The sequence below is a fragment of the Falco rusticolus genome, chromosome 5, assembly GCF_015220075.1.
Source record: "Falco rusticolus isolate bFalRus1 chromosome 5, bFalRus1.pri, whole genome shotgun sequence".
Classification (NCBI taxonomy): domain Eukaryota; kingdom Metazoa; phylum Chordata; class Aves; order Falconiformes; family Falconidae; genus Falco; species Falco rusticolus.
In genome coordinates, this window is record NC_051191.1 from 24,922,114 (window position 1) to 24,945,132 (window position 23,019).

The 23,019-nt window shown below is 37.8% G+C and overlaps 1 protein-coding gene across 1 annotated transcript in view; it reads left to right on the plus strand.

Moving 5' to 3' along the window:
* The window catches only part of SEMA3A (semaphorin 3A), a 170,150-nt gene that overhangs the window by 86,465 nt on the left and 60,666 nt on the right, over positions 1–23,019 (plus strand). Inside the window, exons 5-6 of the mRNA XM_037390047.1 lie at positions 15,923–16,016; positions 22,499–22,618. Coding sequence (XP_037245944.1) covers positions 15,923–16,016; positions 22,499–22,618 — 214 coding nt within the window. The remainder of the gene's footprint in view (positions 1–15,922; positions 16,017–22,498; positions 22,619–23,019) is intronic.

Sequence of the window (23,019 nt, forward strand, 5' to 3'; positions counted from 1 at the left end):
TTTCAAATGATTTCATTAAAATGAGGTTGCAATATTTTTCAAGAGATTTCAGTGAACAATTTGAGACAAAGGGAAAGAACATGAGAACTGCATATTTGTTTCTGAAGCTGTTTTTAAAGCCAAATCACTGATGCACTGTGATGACTGGCTGCTTGTTGATTTCTGTAGAGCTAGGATTAGGCTTTATGTGCCAATCTGTCAAATTTGAGCATTAATTACCTATACGTTTCAGTGCATGCTCAGGTGCTTCTATGAAAAGCAGTCTCAGAACCTCATTCAGAAGGAACTTAAGCAAACTATTTTATAGCTTGCAGGGAGATGACTCAGACATAAAGTAAACCCAAACCTGAAGTCCTTCTGCATTTAGATGCTTCAAAAGGACAAACTGTTTTTCAGTTTCGCAGGCACTCCATAGGCAGGACACTCTGAAGGGGAAAGGGAGAGAGATCTGGGGGTTCTTAGAGTGTCAGGGAATACTGAGTCATAAAATGGGGGAAAAAAGACAGAAAGATTAATAGATGACAACAGGGAAGGTTGCTGCTGGAGGATGTGAGACATTTAGGTTTTTTACTCTTTCCTGGCATTAGTTACCTTACTCCCTCCAGACTTAGATTAGAACCTAATTTCAGAGGGTAAAAGTTACTTTACCTGATTTAAATCACCCAAAACACAGTCAGTTGTAATAGTTACTCAGCCTGATCATTGGTCAGTGTAGACAGTTAATGCATCTGCAGAAATAGTGATTATGTCTCACACCTATCATAGTATCTGGGATGTTCGGGAACATGAGATAAAAATAATACAATAAAATGAGGCAGTCACTCAGAAAGACTGCATTTCAGAAAAGTTCCTGCATATCGATTTACATTTCTCTGAAATAGAAAGAATAAAATTATACAAATTGAATCCAGGAAGGGAACTCAGGAAGCAATATGAAATTTCAGCTACAATTTAATTGTGCAAGATTTGAGGCAAATTATTATCCAGCTTAAAACCACAGCAGCCCTCTGAAAAAATAACGACTTAGGTATGCTGTTGAACTTAGATGTTAATGTTCAGACTCTTGACATGTAGGTCTACTAGAAGCATTTAGCGTTCTTCCGTAGGCATTGTCATCTAAGAGTAGATCAAATGCCTATGATGAAAATTATATAAATGGCTGAAAACTGTGATGGCAAGGCAGAGGTGGTACAAAGATAGGAGCGCAGCAGAAAGAAAAAAGCATCTAGACATTGCAAGACACAGCAAGCCTGGTCTATTTTACATCCTCTTATTGTCACTTCATTTTTGATTTGCATCTTAACACTTAATAATTTTCTACTAGGAATCTTCTGCTCCCTTTAGCTGCTCTGTGTAGGCACGTATCCGCATCGTAGCACAGTTTGTAATAAATGAGTTTTTGACTTATATTAGTTAAGAAGATTAATGGTGCTGAAGTTCGAACCTATGAGCAAATTTTGATGAAACAACTTAAAATGAATGACATTAAAGATAGAAAGAGGTTTCTGAATACTAAGAGACAAAATCCAGACAGCAGGAAAATAAGGATAAACCATTCTATCTGAAGCCATTTCCCAAAAAGAAGAGGAAATGTGTGACATATGGTATCAAGTGAGGCACTTGAAGTTGAGTATAAAAATATTTAAAAAGACAGCTGTAAGTTTGCATGATTAAAAAGGGAAAGGAAGGATATTAGAATACATCAAGAAACAAGGAAGAGTTATGAAACCAGAGGTGGACTTGTTGGATGCTTGTTTGCTTTTCTTATCCAGTAGTTTCTAATGTTTTTATTCAATTTATCTTCAAATTCAACTTCCACCTCTATCTTCCGTTCTGTTTCTCCCAGTGACATCAGTGCTGGCTATTAACACAAAAACTGGCTGGATCTTTGAACCTTGAAAGCAAATCAAAGAACAATTTAGGGAAAGAGATAATTACCTATCAGCCCTTCTTCCCTCCAATATGTTTTAAAAGATTAGATTATTTTAATAAGTGTTGGATGTGATGGGAACATTTTAGAATAATATTGTGTGAATCTCCACTGACTATATAAGAATCATAGAAGTCAGTTAAAAAACCCACAAACATCTCTCTCTGAAATTTCACGGCATGCAGTATCTGATCTTTATTCTAAATTAAATGACCTATTATTTTTTGTTTATATGATCGTTTAGCTAATTAATATTAGATTGCTTTAAAGCTGGAAAACCCTGAGAGGGATTTTTTGCTTCTGCTGCTACTTCTGGTAAAATTCAAGTGAATAAAAAAGAAGTGGCTATATGCATATGGCAATCTGTCAGTGTGTTGGGAAACCAAATGAGATATTCCTTGGGAATCATAGGGAGACTAAAGGCTAACTGGGCACAAAGGCCGGTGCACTCTCCCCATCACAAGTGATCCTTACCAGTTTTGCTTGGCGCATTGTGCATGGCTTTGCATGCGCTGAGTAAGCTCTGTTGCCATTAGCTTTACCAGGGTTTGAGGCAGGACTATATACTTCTGTTTATGCCACTGGACAAGGCTCAGGAACCAGAACATTAGCTTTTTGCTTTGGCATAGGTTTCCTGGCTAAATTACCTAATTTCTCTCTGCCTCATTTCATAAGAACAGTCAAATCTGTTCAGACCAAAAGCTCATTTAGCCAGTATCTTGGTTCTCACAAGGGCCCATAATGGGTGCCAGTGGAAGAGAATAAGGCGGCGAGCATGCAGCAGTGCTTAGTGATAGAGTCTCCCAGGCTCCAGCACTCGTTGTTCAGGGATTTCCTGAACCAGGCATGGAATCTCTGTGTTTAATGCTTTTCAATGACTGGATTTTGATGAATTGTTACTGACGTTTCTTGAGCTCATATATCTTTTAAGTATCCACAGCATCCCGTGCCCTACAAATTGCAACATGTAAGGAACATCCCTTTATTTCGTTTCAAAACTTCTACTTGCCAGTTTCTTATTTTGGAACAAACTGAGAACAGTCTTTTTCTCTACATACGTCTTCCAGTGTGCTGCAGGCTTTCGAATTAGAGGACTGTAACTTTATGCAGTACTGAAAATGCAGGAGTGCCATGCATTTATAGAGGCATAAAGACGCTGTTAATTTTCCTTTTTATTTCTTTCCTTCCAACTCCTAACATTACATTTGCTTTTTTGACTGTTATTGGGCATTGACCTCATTTCTTAAAAAATAAAATAAAATTTTAAAAAACTGTTGTGACTTTAAAATCTTGTTCTTGATCTATAAAACAAGGTACTGCGGTAGTGTTTGCAGAATTTCTTTCAGTGGAAAGATGCAGAAGGAAACAGTGAAAACAGCTTTATACAAAGTTCCAAAAAGTCCTTGAAGTAAATAGACAAGTTGTTCTGGCTTATTCTAGTTGCCTTCAGTCAACAATATGAGATTTTATCTCCAACACTGGCAAATAAAACATTTTCAGGCAGAAATGGGGTTTTAAAATTCCTGTTTCTTCAATCTATAGAAAAAATGATGTGCTGCTTCTGGTCTTTTGAGACCTTAATTCAGAGTGAATTGAAAGATGAGAGTGCCACAGGCTGAATGGGCTTTGAGCAGATGATAAGTCACTGATAGGAGAATAAAATGCCAGTCCTGCAGTTTGACTTCTCTGCTACCACTAACACCTCCTGAAACAGGAAGACAGCTGGGCTATTATATTTCAGATTCCATTTGTAAGTGTTAATTTTAATGCCTGCATACAAAAGAAAAGGAAAGGGAAAGCCACGTTTCATTCCCACAGTTTTTCTGAGCATCTCTGAACGTGCAGTGTGGGACCGGCAGACCTCGCTAGCCCTTGTGAGACTTTTCCTGCGAGGAAACTCCGGCACCATTGCAGATGTTTGGTCACTTTTCCTACAAGGCGATAGCTCTGAGTTCTTCCCTTTCCGAGGGACTTATGTTTCCACAGGAACCAATTATAGCTGACCATGTTTCGAAAACTGACTCCTATTTCCTAGGGGCCTGTAATCAGCGTTCAAATCTTAGGTAAACAAAGTTTCATCTATAAAGAAAAGATAAGCTCAGCAGAGTTCAGAAGGTGCCTTAAACAGCACAAACACCTTCCCCTGCTGAAGTGTTTACATCCAAGGTGACAGAAAGCTGAGCAGCATTATCTTGCAGATGGTCTGAGAAGATTGTAATAAATAAATACAAAGGCATGTGTTTTTTTCCCTACAAATTAGGATCATTTTTTCTGGGCCCAGGGCTAACTTACAGTAAGGAAACACTCCTGTTGGAAAGCTAAGACAAGATGGTTTAGAAGCAACCCAATGACTTAAAAATTGCATGTATATTGTGGATGTGTGAAAAACACATGGATCCTTCTGGTATTTGTCCTGCTTGATAATCTCTCAAACCAACTTTTTGCTTTAGTTGTATTGGCTTTCACTAGGGTTGCACGAGTATTGCCAAGGAGATAGCTCATTGTCTAAAGGTGCTTTTGTTTATGAATGACAAATTAAAAGGGTGATTTGGCACAGCAGGTGAGATTATTAATATTTCAGGTCTTATTATTTTTGTTTGTGCATGTATGTGTTTGTGTGTAATTATACATTTCAAGGATCAACTGCTAAGTGAGGTTAAACATTTCACATTTTATCTGCATAAATGCAAATGAAGCTTGCATTTCAGTCAGATATTCTAAAACAAGTAATCTGTATGGATTAAGAACACACATGATTTTCTTCCAGTTATTGCCATTACTTTGATGATGACAAAAAGCAGAAGGGTGAGGGTATGGATGCAAGTTTAGAAGTCGTATATTCGTCAGTTTAAACCTTTTAAATTGATGGTGATGGAGAACAACTGTTTTAATTCATAGTCATTTGGAAGGATTTGCTGTGACCTCAAGTTAACATGTAAACATGGCAAGGGATATGAGAAAGATTCCTCTGGTGTTCACTGAACTTGAGGAGAATCTTTCTTTGACTTCAGTGGGCTCCAGGCTGAAGCTCTGAGAGCAGGGCCTGAGAAGATATGCACAAAGGTCTCAGGGATCACACTGCACCTGGGATGGCATCGTCCTTGGCTGCAGTCTGTAGGGTTTATCGTTATGGTCTTTAACCCTCCTCTGTGCGCAGACAGGTCCTGCCTAATCCAGTTCATGACCATTACCACACCACACCACAGCTGGGATCTGGTGGTGGGACCTGAATGCCATCTTTCTTTCTCAAAAAAGCTGAATAAATTTATCATTCGGGTTCCATTAAAGTTGGCTACAGAAAATTATCCCAGAAACCAACAGAACTTTAAGGAGGACTACTTCTTTCCTGTGAGAGGCTGGTGTGTTTACCAGTTTGCTTTAGTCAACAAAGTCAATCTACGTTTTACTGGACACCGCTACACTGCGCTACGCTGCATTGTGGTCTTACTGGATGAAACAGCCAGGATTCTGAGCCAACGTTCTGCGAAATGAAAGGCAGCATTTCTTCTTCAAAAATATGGATACCAGTAATTGAGTTATCTGGTTGGATGCTGATTAGCCCCACTGACAATCTGCATTCCTGTTTCGGAGTGTACATATATAGTCATATGAGCTGAGTGTATTACATATTCTTGCCAGCATAGCTGATTCTTTCCCCTTCTGAGGGCTCCTGGGTACTAGAAAAGCAGGCAAGATAGTGAATAAAGAAGTGAATTTTAATGTATTTTTTTCAGTCACCCTGAATCAAAAACACTTAAATCCATCTGTTTCTATGTCAGCAAAGTTTTTGTTGCACTGGGAAAAGAATATCAAACATTCTTGACTTTTTTAATAAACCCCCCAACCTGCATGAGAAATGCATTGCTCTTAAACACAGTGCTATGAGGAATAATTGCAACTTGTCACAGAGAGAGGTTATAATTATGTCTACTGTTAGTTATGTCTCCATGTGCACAATAGAAGTTAGCTTTCCAAATGCATTGTTCTCTAATGCAATACCAGTTATTAACATGTTGAGGATATTATTTTTTGCTAATGAAGAAAAATAAAATGAGGCTGCTGAAGAGCTGGGTGGTGTCACACTGAAAGCAAGTGGAGGGAACAAAGAGAGAAGAGAAGTGCTTACTGCAGAGGTTTCAGATCTAAGCCTTTCCTCAGGAAAAGCAAAATTGCCCAAAGGATCAGAATTGCAGCTTCTGTACTCCAGAACTTGTTTATATTTGTGGTTTGTTGTTTCGTTTTTTTGGTTTGGTTTGGTTTTGGGTTTTGGGGGGTTTTTGTTTTTTTTTTTTTTTTTTTTTTTAATTTGAATATGTATCAAACACTGGGCTAGACCTGACACTTCACAGGCTTCTTTGAGTGAGATGTTGCAGATGGATTGCAGTATCTTAGAGAAAACAAAGCAAAGCTTAATAGTTCTTAAAGTAATTGCTGTGGGTGTATTTCTCTGTCCCTTCTTTGCACGGATTCTCTGAAAGCATGCTCACTCGGTCTCACTTTAGGGAAAAGAGTTCATAATATCTTCCTGGGCTTGCCTCTTATTCTGTCACTCATTTAGAGTCAGATTTTGGAAACCTTTAGTTAGGATGTGTGCTTATATTAGAGGTTTCTCCATGGTAGGTATTGAAAAGCAGATAGGCTAAAAAGCAATGCAGACATAAGCCTTAATTTTCAGAAGTGACTAACAGTTTCAAGTACCAGAATTTTAAATTGCCCCAGAAGGTATTTGGTGAAAATCAGGGCCCTTGAGCAAGTCTTAAACTGGGTGCCCAACTCAAGGGCATGCAAAATCACTTGGGAAATTAGAAAATCTTGGCCATATGCTTATATGTTAACTCCACTTGACTAAGTCTTTTCTATATGTTGCTTCCCCAATTTGCAGTCGTTTTTGTGTTGTAACTAAGATACCCTCGACTCAGACATGAAAGTTCCCCAGGAAAACTGGAGAACCTTTCTCTTGTTAAACAGCACCCTAATTATAGCAGCAATTTTACAAACAATCCCCTGGGGGAAGCATTTTCATTCTCATCAGGAAGGCTCTTGAATAAAATAACACCTTTGCTAACTTCATTTATTTACAACAGGACACAAGACTGAGACTGGGTTAGATTTATTACCATTACATCATTGATGCTCAGTAATTCATAAAACATTGGGTCTAGGAGTTAGCACTGCTGTTATTTCCTCTGATGCCTGACCTCACCACAGTCTAATAACATACAGGAAATCCAGAAGACAAAGGGGGAAAGCAGTGGTCTTGAATGCTAAAAATAACCATAGAAAACTAGTACAATCATGTAATATAGTATGGCCCAATAATTTATTTAACATAATAGTAGAATCTGCTAAAGCAATTAGAATCTGTTCCAAATGTTTTTAATGGAAAATATGTTGGGGGGTAAGAATAAGAACACTTAAAGAATTGAGACTTTTAGGTTATGTAGTTCAGTTACATGTACGGGTTTTAGGTTTGTATGTCTTATTGCTTACATATGCAGACCACTTAATGACTTGACTAGAACAGACGGTCATTGTATGGTGGTTATATTTCCAGAGGTCATCCTATATGAGCCAGACGGTGATCTTAGGTGATGTATTACACTTGACAACCCGGAAAGTTGCAATACAAAGGAATTCTAATTCTCAGTGTCCTCTGAGAACTGTTCAATATCCTTGATGGTATCTAGTGTCTGGTATGCCATTGGGATGACATTTTTGGTGTCTTTACTAATCAGTCAAGGTTAATGTGTCATTCATGTTAACTGTGTGTTTGGGTTGGGTTGGATTATTTTTTTTTTAATTACTCTATATTTGCAGTTTTTCTAGAGGGATAAATAGTATAATGACATGACAATGGAATTCCTTGGTATTTTTCATGTCTGCTCATGGATTTGTGTTAGAATTAGAGTATTTTATCCAAAATATAAATTTAGGCAGTGCTTTAAAATTGGTGCATATAGGCACATGACATCATTAGGGAAACAAACACAACAATAAAACCCACTCTGTTCCATGGAAGTAAGGTAGGTCTGGTGTCTTTAGCTTATGAAATATTGCAAAAGCAAGTTCACAAACACATACTTCTTTCTTGAGCAGCTGCTCAGTTTGACTGTGCCTGCCCTGCTTTATTTACATATGTTGCACAGTTATTTGAACCAATATTAGTATGCAAACTAGTGTCTTCAGGTGTGAACAAGTCTTCAGTATTTGACATTGACACTTGGTTTGTCTTCCAATCAGGAACACAAGCACTTGCAGATCATAAACTAGGCATAATGAATAGATTGAACCAGCTGTTCCTGACAAGCCCATTTGGCTATGTTTACCCTTTCATTAAATTCATTGGATTATAATTCTATTGATACTTAGGTAGGTAGGTAGGTAGGTAGGTAGGTAGGTAGGTAGATAGATTTGAAACCTTTCCCTTTTTGCAAAGGCTGATGGTAACTTAATAAATATTAATTGATTTAATTTCTGAAGAAAGCAGAGAAATATGAGGATTTTGATCTTTGACTGAAAGAGAGCTGTTGAGGGGGTGAGTTGTCCAAATTCAGCTTAGTCTAGGGAGACAGGTTTTCAAAACTTGTGCTTCCCAGAGTTGTCTACTGCATCTTAAGGCATCTTCTGAACGTTGCAAGCTAGGAAAACTTTCCAGTAGAAATGACACATAGGGGTAAAAAGAGAAAGGGAAATCAAGAGCTCTCTTCTGTTTTTCTCATTGATCTGCAGAATGAAGCATTGAGATGGATGTCATCTCAACATCTCTTTTATCTCCCTGTCAAAAATAAAATTTCCAGGTACCAAAATGTCAGTGAATATCTACAAGTAGAGTGGCTCAGTGGAAAGAGCATTTCTTGAGTCTGAAAAAGAGTACACAGATAAATGTACAGACTGTTTGAGAGGTCTTGAAGTGACAAGCAAGCTGGGTAAGCTGCTTGAGGGCAGGCATAGAGAGGTGGACACAGCTTCTTAGGAGCTCCTGATCAGTTCTGCAGGTAAATGTTCTTCAGCAAAGTTCCTTCTCTATTTTCTTTAGCACAGCCTAGCAGCCCAAGAGAGTTGCAGTTCCAAGTCCTACAGAAGCTGGAGACCTTTCTTTGGGAACGCCATTTTACTAAATATCTGTCACTCTGAGTGATTTCCCTCAAGGTTTTAAAACTGGTTTCCAATAAGTCAATTCTGCTAAGCCTCAAGTTGGGAAAACATAATAAAGGTGTTGCAGAGCCCAGTATCCCCCAAATGTGTACAGGTAAAAATGCTGTGTAGCTCCATATGCTGTGTAGCATATGGAGCCTGAACACTAAAAGTCAGAAGCCCATTGTGTGCATTTCTTTTCATTTTTCTTTCTTTTTTTTTTTAATAATTAATGATTTAAAACAGTTGCATTATTGCTTCAATCACTTTTCACCTATTTCCCCAATGGTTACCACTTGCCTCAACATTTACCTTTGTTTTAATATTTGTATTTTTTGCATAATTTCTCACATTATATTTATTTGCACTTGCACTTTTTTAAAAATAAAGCATTCCAGGGGGATGACTTTAATAAAAGTTTCTTATTAAAAGTTCCATAACTGCGCGATTCCCAAACCTGAAACCAAAGTCCTCATATTTAACAGTTTTCATGACTCAATAGATTAAGTGTGAAATAGGAAATATAATAACAATAACAACATAGCCATATCCTGCACAGTTGTTCCACTTAAAATTATTCTTGAAAAGTAACACAATTCATAAATAAATCATTTCTCATAGAGTGAAAGGTACTTAAAATACTCTGTGAAATATCCTTGATACACTCATGTAATGTGTGCACAAGTTGTATTGGACAAGAGGAAAATCAAAACTTCACTGAAATTAATATATTGCAAGGGAGAGAAAAAAAAAACCAAACAAAAAAAAAAACACTCACCAAACCCAAACTTAAACCAAACATCAGCATCTGTTTTCAAAGTTAGGTGTCTCCAATCAACTGCTTCAGCAGTGTTCGTTTCAGAAAGACTGACCTCAGACCAAAATTCATATGAAGCTTCCTCTACGGTCAGTGCAGAGAGATCTTGCCCTTGGGAACTGCAGCCCTGAGCTGGTCTGACTTGTCATTCAGAGGAACCTGTTGCTTTCTGCTGACTGTGACTAGAGCAGCAAATTTAGCCATCCCAATTAATGCCTCTGTGTAGAGGGGATAAATCCAAACCATAACAAGGTTGAAAGATTTTCCTCCCAATGGGAAGTGGGATGTTTCCTTTTGTTCTTACCAACACGGAATAGTACAGGGAACACAGTGTTTCAACGCCAGCAACTTCAGACTGAGTTAAGAGACATTGTCATTGGCTTTAAAGCTCTCCAAATAGATAGTCCTTTTTGGTGTGTTGTCATATTCCAGGCACTCTGGCAATCTTTTGAGGTTATTTTTTCTGGAGTTTCGGGGTATTATGGTGTTTTTTTCCCCATCCCCCGCCCCCCTTTAATCTATTTGTCTTATAAAATGCTTCATGGTGGCACCACAAGGTCTGTGAAAACAGCATGGGAAATGTTAACTTCAGTAATGCTCACAGCTGTGGCCAACTCTACCTTTTTGATTAAACAAAGGATGTGATAGTTTCTAAAGCTCTTGGCATCTTGAATGTTTCTGGACCATCCCATGTTACTGTTTGGCAGCTTGTTGTGGAGATCAGCTAGCTCCTGGAAGATACCCTGGAGATGTGCTCCTTTCTATTTATGGTTTGGGAGTTACAAGAGTAAAGATATAAGTTCCTTCAGTTGCACTAGAGCAGCTGGGGAGTATCACTGCTGTCAAACCCCTCTACGTCTTCCATGCTTTATAATTTAAACCAGTAATACCTTTCTAGTAGCTGTGCATGCTCTATCAACACAGTCTCTTCAGGTCATTTCCTTCCACTGCATCAATTCATTATTGACTGGCAGTGGTTTTGCTGCATTAGGCTCTGCAATTCTGGGGTGGTTTCTGTGTGAATTGCCAGAAAACTTTCAGGAAAAAAATCACTGTGTAAGTCAGCAGTCAGTGCTGCCCATTCTGCTAGGGTAGCTCTTCCCCACTAACCACACATTTTCTCACAAGTGTGTGAACCTGGAAAGAAGATTTTTTTGTTTGTTCGTTTGCTTGTATGTTTGGTTGTTTTTTACCAAAAACAACTAGTGTATGCTTTTGTCTTTCTTGTCTTTGTTTTGTTGAAATGGTTGTGGATGGGCTAGCTGCTTACAGATACAAAAAGTTACTTTAAAAGATAGCATACTAGTTATATATACGTATATATGTATATATGGGTATACAGTTGGTATATATATGTGTGTGTGTATATATATATATAACTTTTGAATGTATTGGTATGCTGGCTGACTGAAGCTATTCAACAGCAAGATGTGAATTCTGTCTTGCCAAATAGCAACACCTTGTCACCACTCACTGTCATGATATGGGGCATTATTTCAGCTGTATTTCAACCATATTTCAGCCATCTGAAAGCGCATCTCTGGACCCTTGAAATGGTAGATCATCAGGCTAAAGTATGTGAGTCACAATAACTTTCATGTAAATTTCCAGGACTGAACTGTAGTTTGTTCTGGCTAAGTCTTGCCATCTATCACACCACGTGCTACAGGAAAACATGTGTTTTAAGGAGACAGAAGCATAATCTCCCACCATGCAAAGCATTTACTAGGTGAAAGAATTCATGCCATACTATAAGCCAGCAGTCAGTTGTCATTATGAGTTTGTGGAATTTCAAGACCTAAACAATTTAATTTACAGTAGTTTTATTATGGATTATAAAGCATCAACTATCATCAACTAAATAAAATGTATTACAGCAAGGCTTTTAAATACAAGCATCCTTAAAAAGGTTTGAAGTATATTGTAATGCCCTTTCGGGCTGCCAGTGCAACAAAAGTAGGGACAGTAATTTGGACTCATTGTTGAGTTACAAAGGCCTTTCTTCTTTTTTTTTTTTTTTTTTTTTCTTCTTTATTCATTTGTGAAGAATTTCCTCCCACCTGGCAACATTGCTTTGTCATGAATTCCTGTCTTTGATTATATAATAGCCCTCACAAAACTTCAAAACAGTGAGCATTTGGTGAATACATTTTTTTCTTGCTGTTTATGGCTAGGGTATTTGCTGACTTGCTGCAGCATCATTCTTTGTGTTCAATTATCTGCAAAACCCAAGAGGCAGCAAAATTATAAGTTGATCAGTGTGGTTTTTTTCCTAAGAACAAATGATGTGCTAATTCTTTCTAGCTAAAAGCTCTTGTCTGTACTGTGCCAAAGAAGGACACACTAACTGAGTCCAAAGTCCCCCTAAGCCTCTGAGCAGAGCCTTAGTCTTTGGCGACTCTAGGCAGACTGATTTTGGTGCCAAATTGTTTACCCAAGAGTGCCCTCACTGTCACTGCTGCCTGTACGCAGGTTTTCAGGTGCAATTTAGGTGAACAGGATTTACACCACCAGGAGCACAGCCTCAGTTTCCACTCTGACGTAGAGGGAAATGATCAAGCACACCTTTTACAAAAAATGAAGAAATTAAATTTTATCCTCAAAATTTTACCCTGACTTTTTATCTCATCTCTTGCTGTTATGACATCTCAGGGCAGAATTTCGGTGCAAATGTCACAACCAGTGACTAGTAAAATCAAGTATCATTAGTCATATTGCTTCCTAGGCTTTTAAAATAGGGGTGGGAGAGTACACAGAAAACAGTTTATTCCTTTGGTGCCTGTATTTATTGTTGGTTTGTAGACAGAGATAGTTTGACTTCAGCACCCAAAAAGCTGTTTGGGCAAGTTGCCCTATTTGTGATAGGTTAGACTTCCTACAGCATGTTTATCAAAACTCCTTGGGGCCTTGGACTAACTGTGATACATTTGTTTGCCACTTAACAGTGATGTATTTATTGTCATTATTACTTGCCCATGCATTTGGAAACTTACAGTACACGTCTCTATATTGCATTTTAACTCAAGTATGAAAACACTGTGGGATTTCCCTGTCATGCCTCTTATTTCAAGGGTTTTTTTTATTTCACAAACACAAAGAGAAGGGTAGATCATCTCTGACTTACACTGACCTAGTTCTCCACTCTTTCTTGCCTGCTACGCACCAGTATCAGCAGAGTTACAGTGACATAAACCAGAAGAATACAGTCAAAAATCAGATCCTTCCTACACCAAATCACTTTCCACATCTGTTTCCTATTTGTCTTATAATGACACATGGGATTATCTTGGGGATATATTCTGCTTTAACTGTCAGGCCACTGACTTTATAGCCTCATCCAATATCCATTGGTGTGTAGGTTGAGCAGTTATCATCTACTAAGAAGAAATTGAAGAAAATGTAGGTTGATAATAACATTTTTTGGGAATGGCTTGTAGCATTAGTAGCATTCTGTTACTGTAGTTGAGGTCTAGTATTCTTCTCAATTTACTGCTATTTTTATTGTGTAGACATGGACCCTCCAGCAGAATTTCAGAAATGGTTTTCTTTTTTCATTATTTATTCATTTCTGTTTAGAAGCAGCAAAGTCAGAAAATTGGATAGAAGCAAGGAATGTGTCTGGACTTAAGAAATAGAAAGGCAAACGAAGGGAAAGAAATAAATTTAATATTGTGCAAGATATTACAGATTCAGGCTGACTGTATAAACACAATGAGGCAGGCTACATCTACAAGAACATGCCTTAGGAGACTTAGCTTGAATTCTGGGATCAAACTTCACCCAAGTTGTGTCCAAACTTTTTCATATTACAGTGCAGTAAACCCCTCCAGATAGACTACCCTGATCACAGTCCATTTTTCCTTCACCTTTTTCTCCAGTAAATGGAGTGAAATGTGAAGTCCTTCTGATGTTCCTTGGAAAAGATGTAATACATACACAGAGATACATGCTTACATGATTTAATTAAACAAGCCTGTAATAAAACCTGTAGCCTGTGACTCACTCACAGAAACATGGCCTCAGTAGGTTTAAAATGACACCATTTGGAAGCATGTTTGGTCACTGGCCTAGCCCATGCCTGGGTTCAATGTGGATGAGCAAGGTGGGGAAGGCAGGGTGCCAGGCAGAGCACTGCTTCCAAATACTTAAATTCACACTGCTCATGAGAAAGACATCGGCTATTTGAATGATCTTCACATTAAATAAACATCACCAGAGCAATTGCTGAATAAAATTACAGTTGTTGATATTTTTTTGCATCCTCCACAGCGTTGCGGAGTACCAAGTCCACAGCATTGGGGAGTGCCGAGTCCCCAGCACCAGGCACTGAAGCATTGCCCTTGAGGGTGAAAATATTGTGTACAATTTTGAGACTTTTGCTTGCAAGCACAAAACAGAGTAAGACTGGAGTTTACATGCTTGTTAAGCTTTCATGAAGTTCTAGCCTGAAACTTAGTCTGGAGAAGTGAAGCTGAACGAGCAGCTTAGGAGCAGCCTGTAAATTCTTGAAGGGTAGTTACAAAAAAGAAAGGCCCATGCTCTTTGCTGTCATTGCAGATGACATAATAAGGACCAAGAGTCACAAGTTGTTCCTTGAGAGCTTCAGTTTGGAAAAAAAAAATCCTTCACTAAGAGGGCAATGGAAGTTACCAAGAAAGGTTATATAGTTTCAGTTCCTGAAGGTTTTCATGACTTGCCAAGACAAAAACAACCCCTTCCAGCCAGCAGCTTTATGATTTTGTCTTTGGAAAGGGATGATGAGAATAAGAAAGGGGGGGTTTCTTAGTCTGTGAATCCAGTAAGCACTGTAGGGACTTGAGAATCAAGTTAAAGAGCAAATTTGTTATTAAATAAACAGAGAAAAATATTGTAACATCTTCTTAGTTGCTTTCTGCTATCAATACATATATTTTAGACATATATTCTGGAGGTGTTTTGGTTTTTTTTTATTTTCCTGAAACAGATGAGTGATCTCTGATCAGTCAATAAGAAAAAAAGAGGGCATATCAAGCTGTACTTGCTATTATAGCCTAAAATAGCGGTTCAAGGAATTCCTTCAGCATCTGACATAAAGATATTTTAGCTGTAAGCAACTAAAAACTGGGTGCAAAGGCCTCAGTAACCAGAGAAACTGTTGGGGGTAGGAGTTGTCTCAGCTTTGGGGCTCCTTGACTTAATTAGGTGTCAATGCAAAGTAACCACAGTGCAGGTGGGAGATGGAAATTTCAGTTTTCAGTGTGGCCTCCACAAGTCTTCTGTGAATGTAGAAGTCTACTATGCAAAAAGCTTCTATTCTTCTGCGTTTACCCTCAGTGCAAAACATAAAATAAACACACTATTCAAATTGATTGGCAGATTTGGTCCCCTAGTTAAAATTAATTAAGTGTACTGAAAAGCCCATTGCTTTGGATTTACTGACCTTGATTTGACTTGGTGTTGACTGAGGCCCTTTTTAGTCTTGGTTTATATTCCCATATGCTTTGCCCTCAGCCTGTATATTTTAAAAGTTTCCTTGCATAGTACTGAAAAATAAGGGAAAAAAGTTCTCCTGATGCAGTTAAAATTGAATTTGAAGACACGTGAAACAGTAAGTCACTAAATACTCAGGAAAAGCAGAATTTAACATTTTATTATGTACTAATCTACACTTGAAGGATATTTTAGAAAAGTATAGTCAGTAAAAAATGGGTTTAACTTTTTCAGACAAAATTTTCAAATTCCATCTTCTTCAAGTTGCTATTACTCCTATGCATTCTCAGTGAAAGCAAAAAGTATTCAACGGAACCGTGTAAATTATATGTGAAATAGAACAGATGAGACACAAGCTGTGCATGAGCATTTGTGCTTTTGACTAGCCTTCAGCACAACACTGATTAGAAGGTGGGCACTTTTGCCACATCCTCCCCTAGTGTAATTTGACTTCCCTGAAGCCACAAAACCCAGTATGATCACATATACTGCACTCTGTTTAGCTCAACTTATTTTTAGCATTCTTTCATCAAATAATGTTGCTTTTTCTTTCTTTTTTTTCCACCCCACAGGACAACATTTTTAGAATGGAAGATTCATATTTTGAAAATGGCCGAGGGAAAAGCCCTTATGATCCTAAACTGCTGACAGCTTCTCTTTTAGTAGGTAGGTGCCACATTACAAGTTCAATGAGACGTGCATTCACTGTAAATAATATCCAGTTTTCTTCTTCTTTTTTTCTTTTTTTTTTTCCTTCTTTTTTTCTTCTTGCAGCACCTATGATAGGGCTTTGTTTTATGCATTTTATTTCCAGGCTAAAGTAATCCTGGTTTCACGTTTAGTATAGTTGACCCAGGTGTGTTGAGAAACAAGGTGTGTGTAAACCAAGATTCAAGTATCGCAAGACCCACTTTATACCTCTTTAAGACCTTGATTCTGCAAAGTGTTTGTCCTCCTCACAGGCAGGCAACTCCTGGAGGTATTTTAATTGTCCAGTTTACAGGCTGCCCACACTGAAGGTTGCACCCACACAGCTGAGAGCAAAGTGAGAGCAGGAAAAAGTAATTTCTTACTTCAGTTTTGCTGCCAGCAAGGGTCTATCACCCAACTGAGAGCTGTGAGCTGGAGATATACAAGCAACCACAGGTCTAGGCCTTCAGATGATGTTTCAGCTAGAGGTATCTGAAAGCAAATACAATTAAACTCCTGGCCAGAACAGAGGGTTTTCAATAAATTAGGTATTTCTGAATTAGTAATACTTCAGTTCATGGAATATTTAAGGATAGAACACCTGGACTGTGACAATCTAATTGAACTAATCCAATTGATTGAATTTATCTCATTGATTTAACTTAGCTAATTGAATTAATTGTGTTCATTGGTCTTCATTCTCCTTTACAAAAAGGGCATAAAAGATGTTTTGTGAGAAGAAATGAAGATTGAAACAAATAGACCCTTCTTTCTGTAACGACTGCCCAGATGTAGCCACTCTATCCTTAATGTGTAACTTTCTGGCAATTTATTACAACTTCAAATCCAACGTGGCAACAGCAGTTTCAGAAAAATGCAGATTCTCTTATGTCAGAAGTCTTTGGGAAAGGACACATAACCAGATACATTGGTTTCTCCAGGACTTTGTCCATACTGCTAGTCTAGGGCCTTGCCTACCATCTACCTTTATGATATTTATGTTACATTTTAAAACTAAGCTATTCAAAATAGACAGCAACAAAAATTTAGTCCTAAATGTGCCTCATTTCCTGATCTTAGAAGCCTTTAATGATCACAGGTGATGAGCTACCCTGGGGACGCGCACTTTTTAACAGGAAAAACAGGAAAGACATCCACATCTTGCTCCAACTTGTACCCTGTACAAACAGAAAGGAAAAAAAAAACTGTGTGTGTAAAAGGCCAGTGTATAAATTAGTGCCTGAAGCAACTTGAATTTGTGGCAGAGCTACTCTCAAGGGAATAGCTTTACTATTTACTTTAATGTACAATAAAGAAAGAGAATGATGACAAGCCAGTATTACATGGTATACCCGGTATGCAACTGCACAAAGTCAACAGTGTCTAGCTTTTCACATTCCTTTTTTTTTCTCTTTTTTTCTTTTTTTCATTCAGTCCAGCACAAAGATGATCATCTTATTTCCCTTGGCTTAGATTTCATGTCTTTAAAACATCTTTACTTTCTTCAGCCTGCTTCCTATCACTATAATTTTCACTCCTAATATTTGTCCTCCTAATAAGGAGTAGACTGAGCATGATCTTTTGTTTTGAATCAGGCTTCAGTTAGAGCCATGGGTGTATTAGCACTATAGAAAATGGCACAAATGCAACATTCAAAGCCAGTGACTAATTTCTATCTCAATGACTTATACAAAAATCAGGGTGAAGCTAAAATTAACATTCCCTCATCCTGAACATGAACACCCTTTCTTCTTCTCCTTCTCGTAGCTGCCTCATGGTCGTATTGTGGTACTGATTATAATGTTGAATGCAACACTTCAACCTTTTGCTGCAGAAATTTGCCTGATGTTTCAGAAAGTGTACACCAGATTTACCATTGTTTTGCAACGACTTACTCTTAACTATGCCAAAAAAGCATAAATTTTATGGTGAAATGATGACCCAAGGCAAGATAAATTCCTCCCCCCAAAACAGGTGAGGAATAGGGAATGAACTGGCCAAGCAATGACTGCTTGGAGAGGTTTGGTCTGACTCCTCTTTGAAGTAGGTAGCAGTGAACAGGGCCATGAAGGTCAGAGGAGCCTCTTTTCCACAAATGCCTCACACCATGAAGAACATGGATGGACTGCTTTTCCCCTTCTCCTGGACTGAGTGATAGCGCAGCTACTCTTGGCCCCTCATGCCAGAAGTATTTATCCTCACAAGCAACCATGGTTTGTCTTAGGTTCAAGAGGGCAATGGTGTAGAACAATTACCCAGCGCTCATTAAATTCAATGTTATAATTTGTAACACAAAGTAATTATCAGGAAGATAAAAGAAGGCTGAGGAGCAAGAGTAATTTGTGTGGTTAAAAGCAGGAGGGAAAAATAACTTCTGTTCCTCATCAGAAACGCTAAGCAGATTTTTCAAAGTGTGGAATAAGAGTATGTTCTTGACTCCATAACTAGAAGGTAAATCTTAGGTAAGTGAAATGTAATTGCCCAAGCTGGAATTTGGGCAAAACACCAAGGTTAATTTGCAAAAAGGAACTTAAGATCTTTAATAACAATTAGAGCTCAGGATTCCTATTTTACATTTCAGCTGAAATAAACTTTTATAAGTGTAAAAAGGATCTTTGGTTTTCCCTGTCTCCTAAAAAAAAATAATAATTTTTGGGGAAAAAAAAAAGCCAAAACCAAAACAAACAGTTCATCATTATTAAATTGTTCCAATATTTTTCCAATATACAGTCCTTGTTCCATTCACCTGCAAACATTTTTCATTATTTTTTTAAGAGTTGTTCATTAAAGGTAGTTATTGCTACTCTACTCTAAAGTAAACACCAGCTGGGAACATGATATAACTAGTTCCTAGTAAATGTAAGCCATTATTCAGCCATTCCCATCTATGTGCTGCTAACTAAACAATCGCCTTTTGAGCGGCCTAATGCATGAAAATGTAAAGACTAAGCAGTCCCTGGGCACTACTAGTGTGTATTCCAGGGCAGGATGAAAATGAGAGGCAGTGTGGTTTTCAAAGAATTTAATTACATGAGAAAATACCATTTAATGTATTAGTCTAAAACAATTGTATTGGGGTAGTCCAAAAAAACCTCAGGGAAGGAGATGGCATTATCCCATTAGTAGTCAGTTGCTCTTTAGAAAATGACCCTGCGGGATTTTCAGAACTTTTGATGATCCAGAATCCTAAAAGCTATTTATGTTCCTGTGTCTCATTGATGGTTGGTTTTGTTTGTTGTTTTTTTTTTTTAAGTTACTTTTTTTTATTATTATTTTTTAAAAAATCTATTCAGTTACCTTAATACTCCCAAATATGTATCAATGCAATCTGAAATACAGTGGCTTCTTACAAGGAAGAACTCTACTCTCCTATTTATTAGAAATTAGCTACCGAGCACATAAGAGGTTTAGGATTTTAGAGTTATTCTACTTTCTGGGAAGTTTTAGTTGCTGGCTTTAAAATGAGTGAAGTCAAACCACTACTATGTATGTCTGATAAATCTTAAATTTAGTGAATAAACCTACTAACCAAGGATACCAGATTTCATTTGGGGACCCTTTTACTCGTGAGAGCAATCAGGACATTTAAGGCTTGTTTTTGCCTGTATTCCCCATCTATTCAGCTTATTTCTTTCTTTCAAAAAGGAAACTTACACTTTTGTACTTTCAAAAAAAAAATACAAAATGAGAATGCATTCTTCTTTAAAATCTGAACAGAAAAAATCATCAAATAAATGTATACTGTTTAGTTTTTAACATCTTTGCATCTAATGGATTTCTGGAAGTGTTCACGGTTCCATGCTGCTATGTACAGCACAGGGAAATAATGGTTGCTCCTTTCAAAAAAAAAAAGCATTACTGTGGGCTTTAATTGTTGCCTCTTTATTTAGTAAATTCAATATATGTATTTCTGTTTGCATTCATATATCAATATGCTACTCCTTTAGGAAAAAGTGGTTTGTGTCCAAAATACAGAGTTTTTACTATCCAAACAATTGAGGGCCACCAGCTTGTTCTGGACAGTCATTGCTTTATGCTGCTGGGCTGGAAATACAAAGTGACAGCTTTCTGGTTTTTCCCCCCCTTCATTCTTTTCCCTTGAGAAATGTTTGTCAGTTTTCAAACTGTTCATTTCCACTTTCTTCTAAAAGTTAATGAAAACTGCCTTTAAAGTACTGACAATGGACATAGCACAGTGAAGGCTATCCATGACATAAAAGAATAATTTTCTAGACCAGCAATGTGTAAATTTCAGTCCAAAAGGAGGTCTGCATAGGGAAATAAAGATGAATGTACTTCTATCTAGACAGCAGGCAAAATTCTCATATAGCTTTTGAATAGTACGAAGCACTCAAAGGTTGTGCGCATCTGGGACATGACTTGAGGCTCACCCTGAATTTAGCAAAAATTATCTAAATCTTTTTAAAAGTAACTGGTATTCCTTGGTATTTCTTTCTGGAAGAAGTCAAAATCCCCTTTTTGCACGACTACAATAAATCAGTTCAAACTGCCGAAACTGGTGTAGGTATACTGAAACCTCGAGGGGCTGTAGTCAAAAGCAAAGAAACATCTGCTAGTTTCCTACAGACCCTTCCCCCTTTGGAATATGCTGAAGCCCCTTATTGGCAAAACTTTATCACCACTGCTGAAAAAGTACCAGCCACAAAAGCCTAGTAGCATGAAAAAGTCTTGGGTAGAACTGAGCCAAACCTAGAGGTTACGTTACTTTCAGTGGTGTTTATATATTGAGTTAGAAGCTGAGGTGCCCAAACCCCTAACAGTTCTAAACATTGCAAATACATCATTTTAATGAGGTTTTGAGCTGTATTAGTTTTTATTTTACTAATGTAGCATTGAATATAGAATATTTTCCTTCTTGATTGACCTTTAGATCTGTCAATAACTAGGAAGCAAAGTAGGGCTTGTTGATTTTTTGTCTCCCCCTTTGATTTATATTGATTTATCAGAACTCACTAGGGACTGAAAGGCAAGAAAATGAAGATAAGGTTAAAGAAAGGTTAAGCATAGCATCAAAGCCCTTTTCACAAGCAGAATGGTTTTATGTTCTTTAACATCTCGGCTGCATACCCTGTACATAATAATGACTATAATTAAGTGATTGTCTTCCCTTCAAAAAAAGTTGAAAATGACATAGAGGAATGATAAATTGTTAATTAATGATATGCTGTTCTGTTTCACTTCTGATTACACCTCCTGCTGGGCACGACTGGTCTGTTTGCTTCTAATCTCTTCTGTGAATTCATTCAACTCCACGCCTTTCCGCTATCATGTTTTCACCCTTCCTGACTTTCAGGACTACCATATGGTACACAGCCACTGTAGCTTCAATTGATAATTTCATCGTGTCCGTGTTCTGGGGAAAAGATGCCAGTGATATCCAATAGGCATGCTTGGATCTGGTTGTCCCACCATGGAAATACCTAAAATTGCCATGAAAATAATAAACTTGTTCCTAATGGGTGTTTTAAAATGAGGGTATGGTAGAGCTCATCATGACCATGAGAAATTTATTACCTTAGCTTAAGGAAAGAGTTATTTTATCCTGAAACTTGTCTTTCTCACAGGAGGCCCATTTAAGATGGGTAGCTTGAAAATAGTAGTTGGAAGGAATACTTTCTAATTCCATATTAAAAGTATGGGATAGGTATCTCATTTCACATACAGGCATAAAAGGGCACAGTCCTAAAAAAATGCATTTTTAGCGTTTTGAATTCAGAGTAATTTTGTGGACAAGCTCTACAGTAATGCCAGAAAAGTACATCTTGTGCTTTGGTCCCTTGGTTTTTTGTGTGTCTAATTACTACGTACTTGTTCTTATTGTCTCTACCAGTTGGCAGGTATTTAACTTGATCTGGTCCTTTGAGTTTAGTCTCTATCTCCTCCATGATACTTCTAGCTGGCTGAGAAGGGACACATTGGGAGTCTAATATTATGAGTTTCATCTCCAGCTAGGCTATGTACGTGACATTTATGGGCTGAAGTATCACAGGTCAATTTTTAATTCCCTTGTTCACTGTGATATGTGTGGGGTCAAGGTAGCAGGGAATGATCTGATTTATTCTGTCCCTTAGCTGTTGCCCTTTGACAGTATCACAGTTACAGAGGTGGCCAAAAGACAAAGGCATGCTTTGCCTTTCCTGTAGAAGATACTGTTTTATGAGGACTGACTTGCTCAGAAAAAATCCAAACATATTTTTGAAAAGTGGCTGCACTAGCAGTTGGGAGATACAGCTTGAGAGAGGCTACAGTTAAACTGTGCAGTGGGAAAGTGGGTCTAATGATATATTTTCAATGACAATACATTGCATATGGCTTATTGCTTTGTAATTTTCTCATTATGCCTATTAGCGTAATATAAACATAGGACTGACAGCTTTCTCTGACTTACCATGACTGGAAAATTGAGAAATGTTGCTTACAATTATGTCCTCACACAGATGGAGAGCTGTACTCTGGCACAGCAGCAGACTTCATGGGCAGGGACTTTGCCATTTTCCGAACTCTCGGGCATCATCATCCAATCAGAACAGAGCAGCATGACTCCCGGTGGCTAAATGGTATGTAAAATGTACATTTATCCAGTTACGTTCATCTAACCATTAAAGACTAGCACACAGCTTTGTTCCAGCAACATCTGTGACATATACACCCCTCTTTTATTTGCAGCAGAATTTTGTCTTAAACCAGTTAAACTAATCAAAAATGATTTATACAGAAGCATTTTCAGTTTAATTACATTGAGATTTGTGGAGTGTGATTAAATTTAAAACATATACAGACACTACGGCTAATGCAGTCATGCCACAGGAGCAGATTGCTGTAGGGTGCAAGTTGGACAGAAGCTCGAGGCTTGTGGGGGCATCAGCCACATGTTAACACAGAGTGCCTACAGAGCCTTGGGCAGGGCTGTGCCTTGTACATGCTTTAATGTTTGACTGTATTGAAGGGATTCTGACGC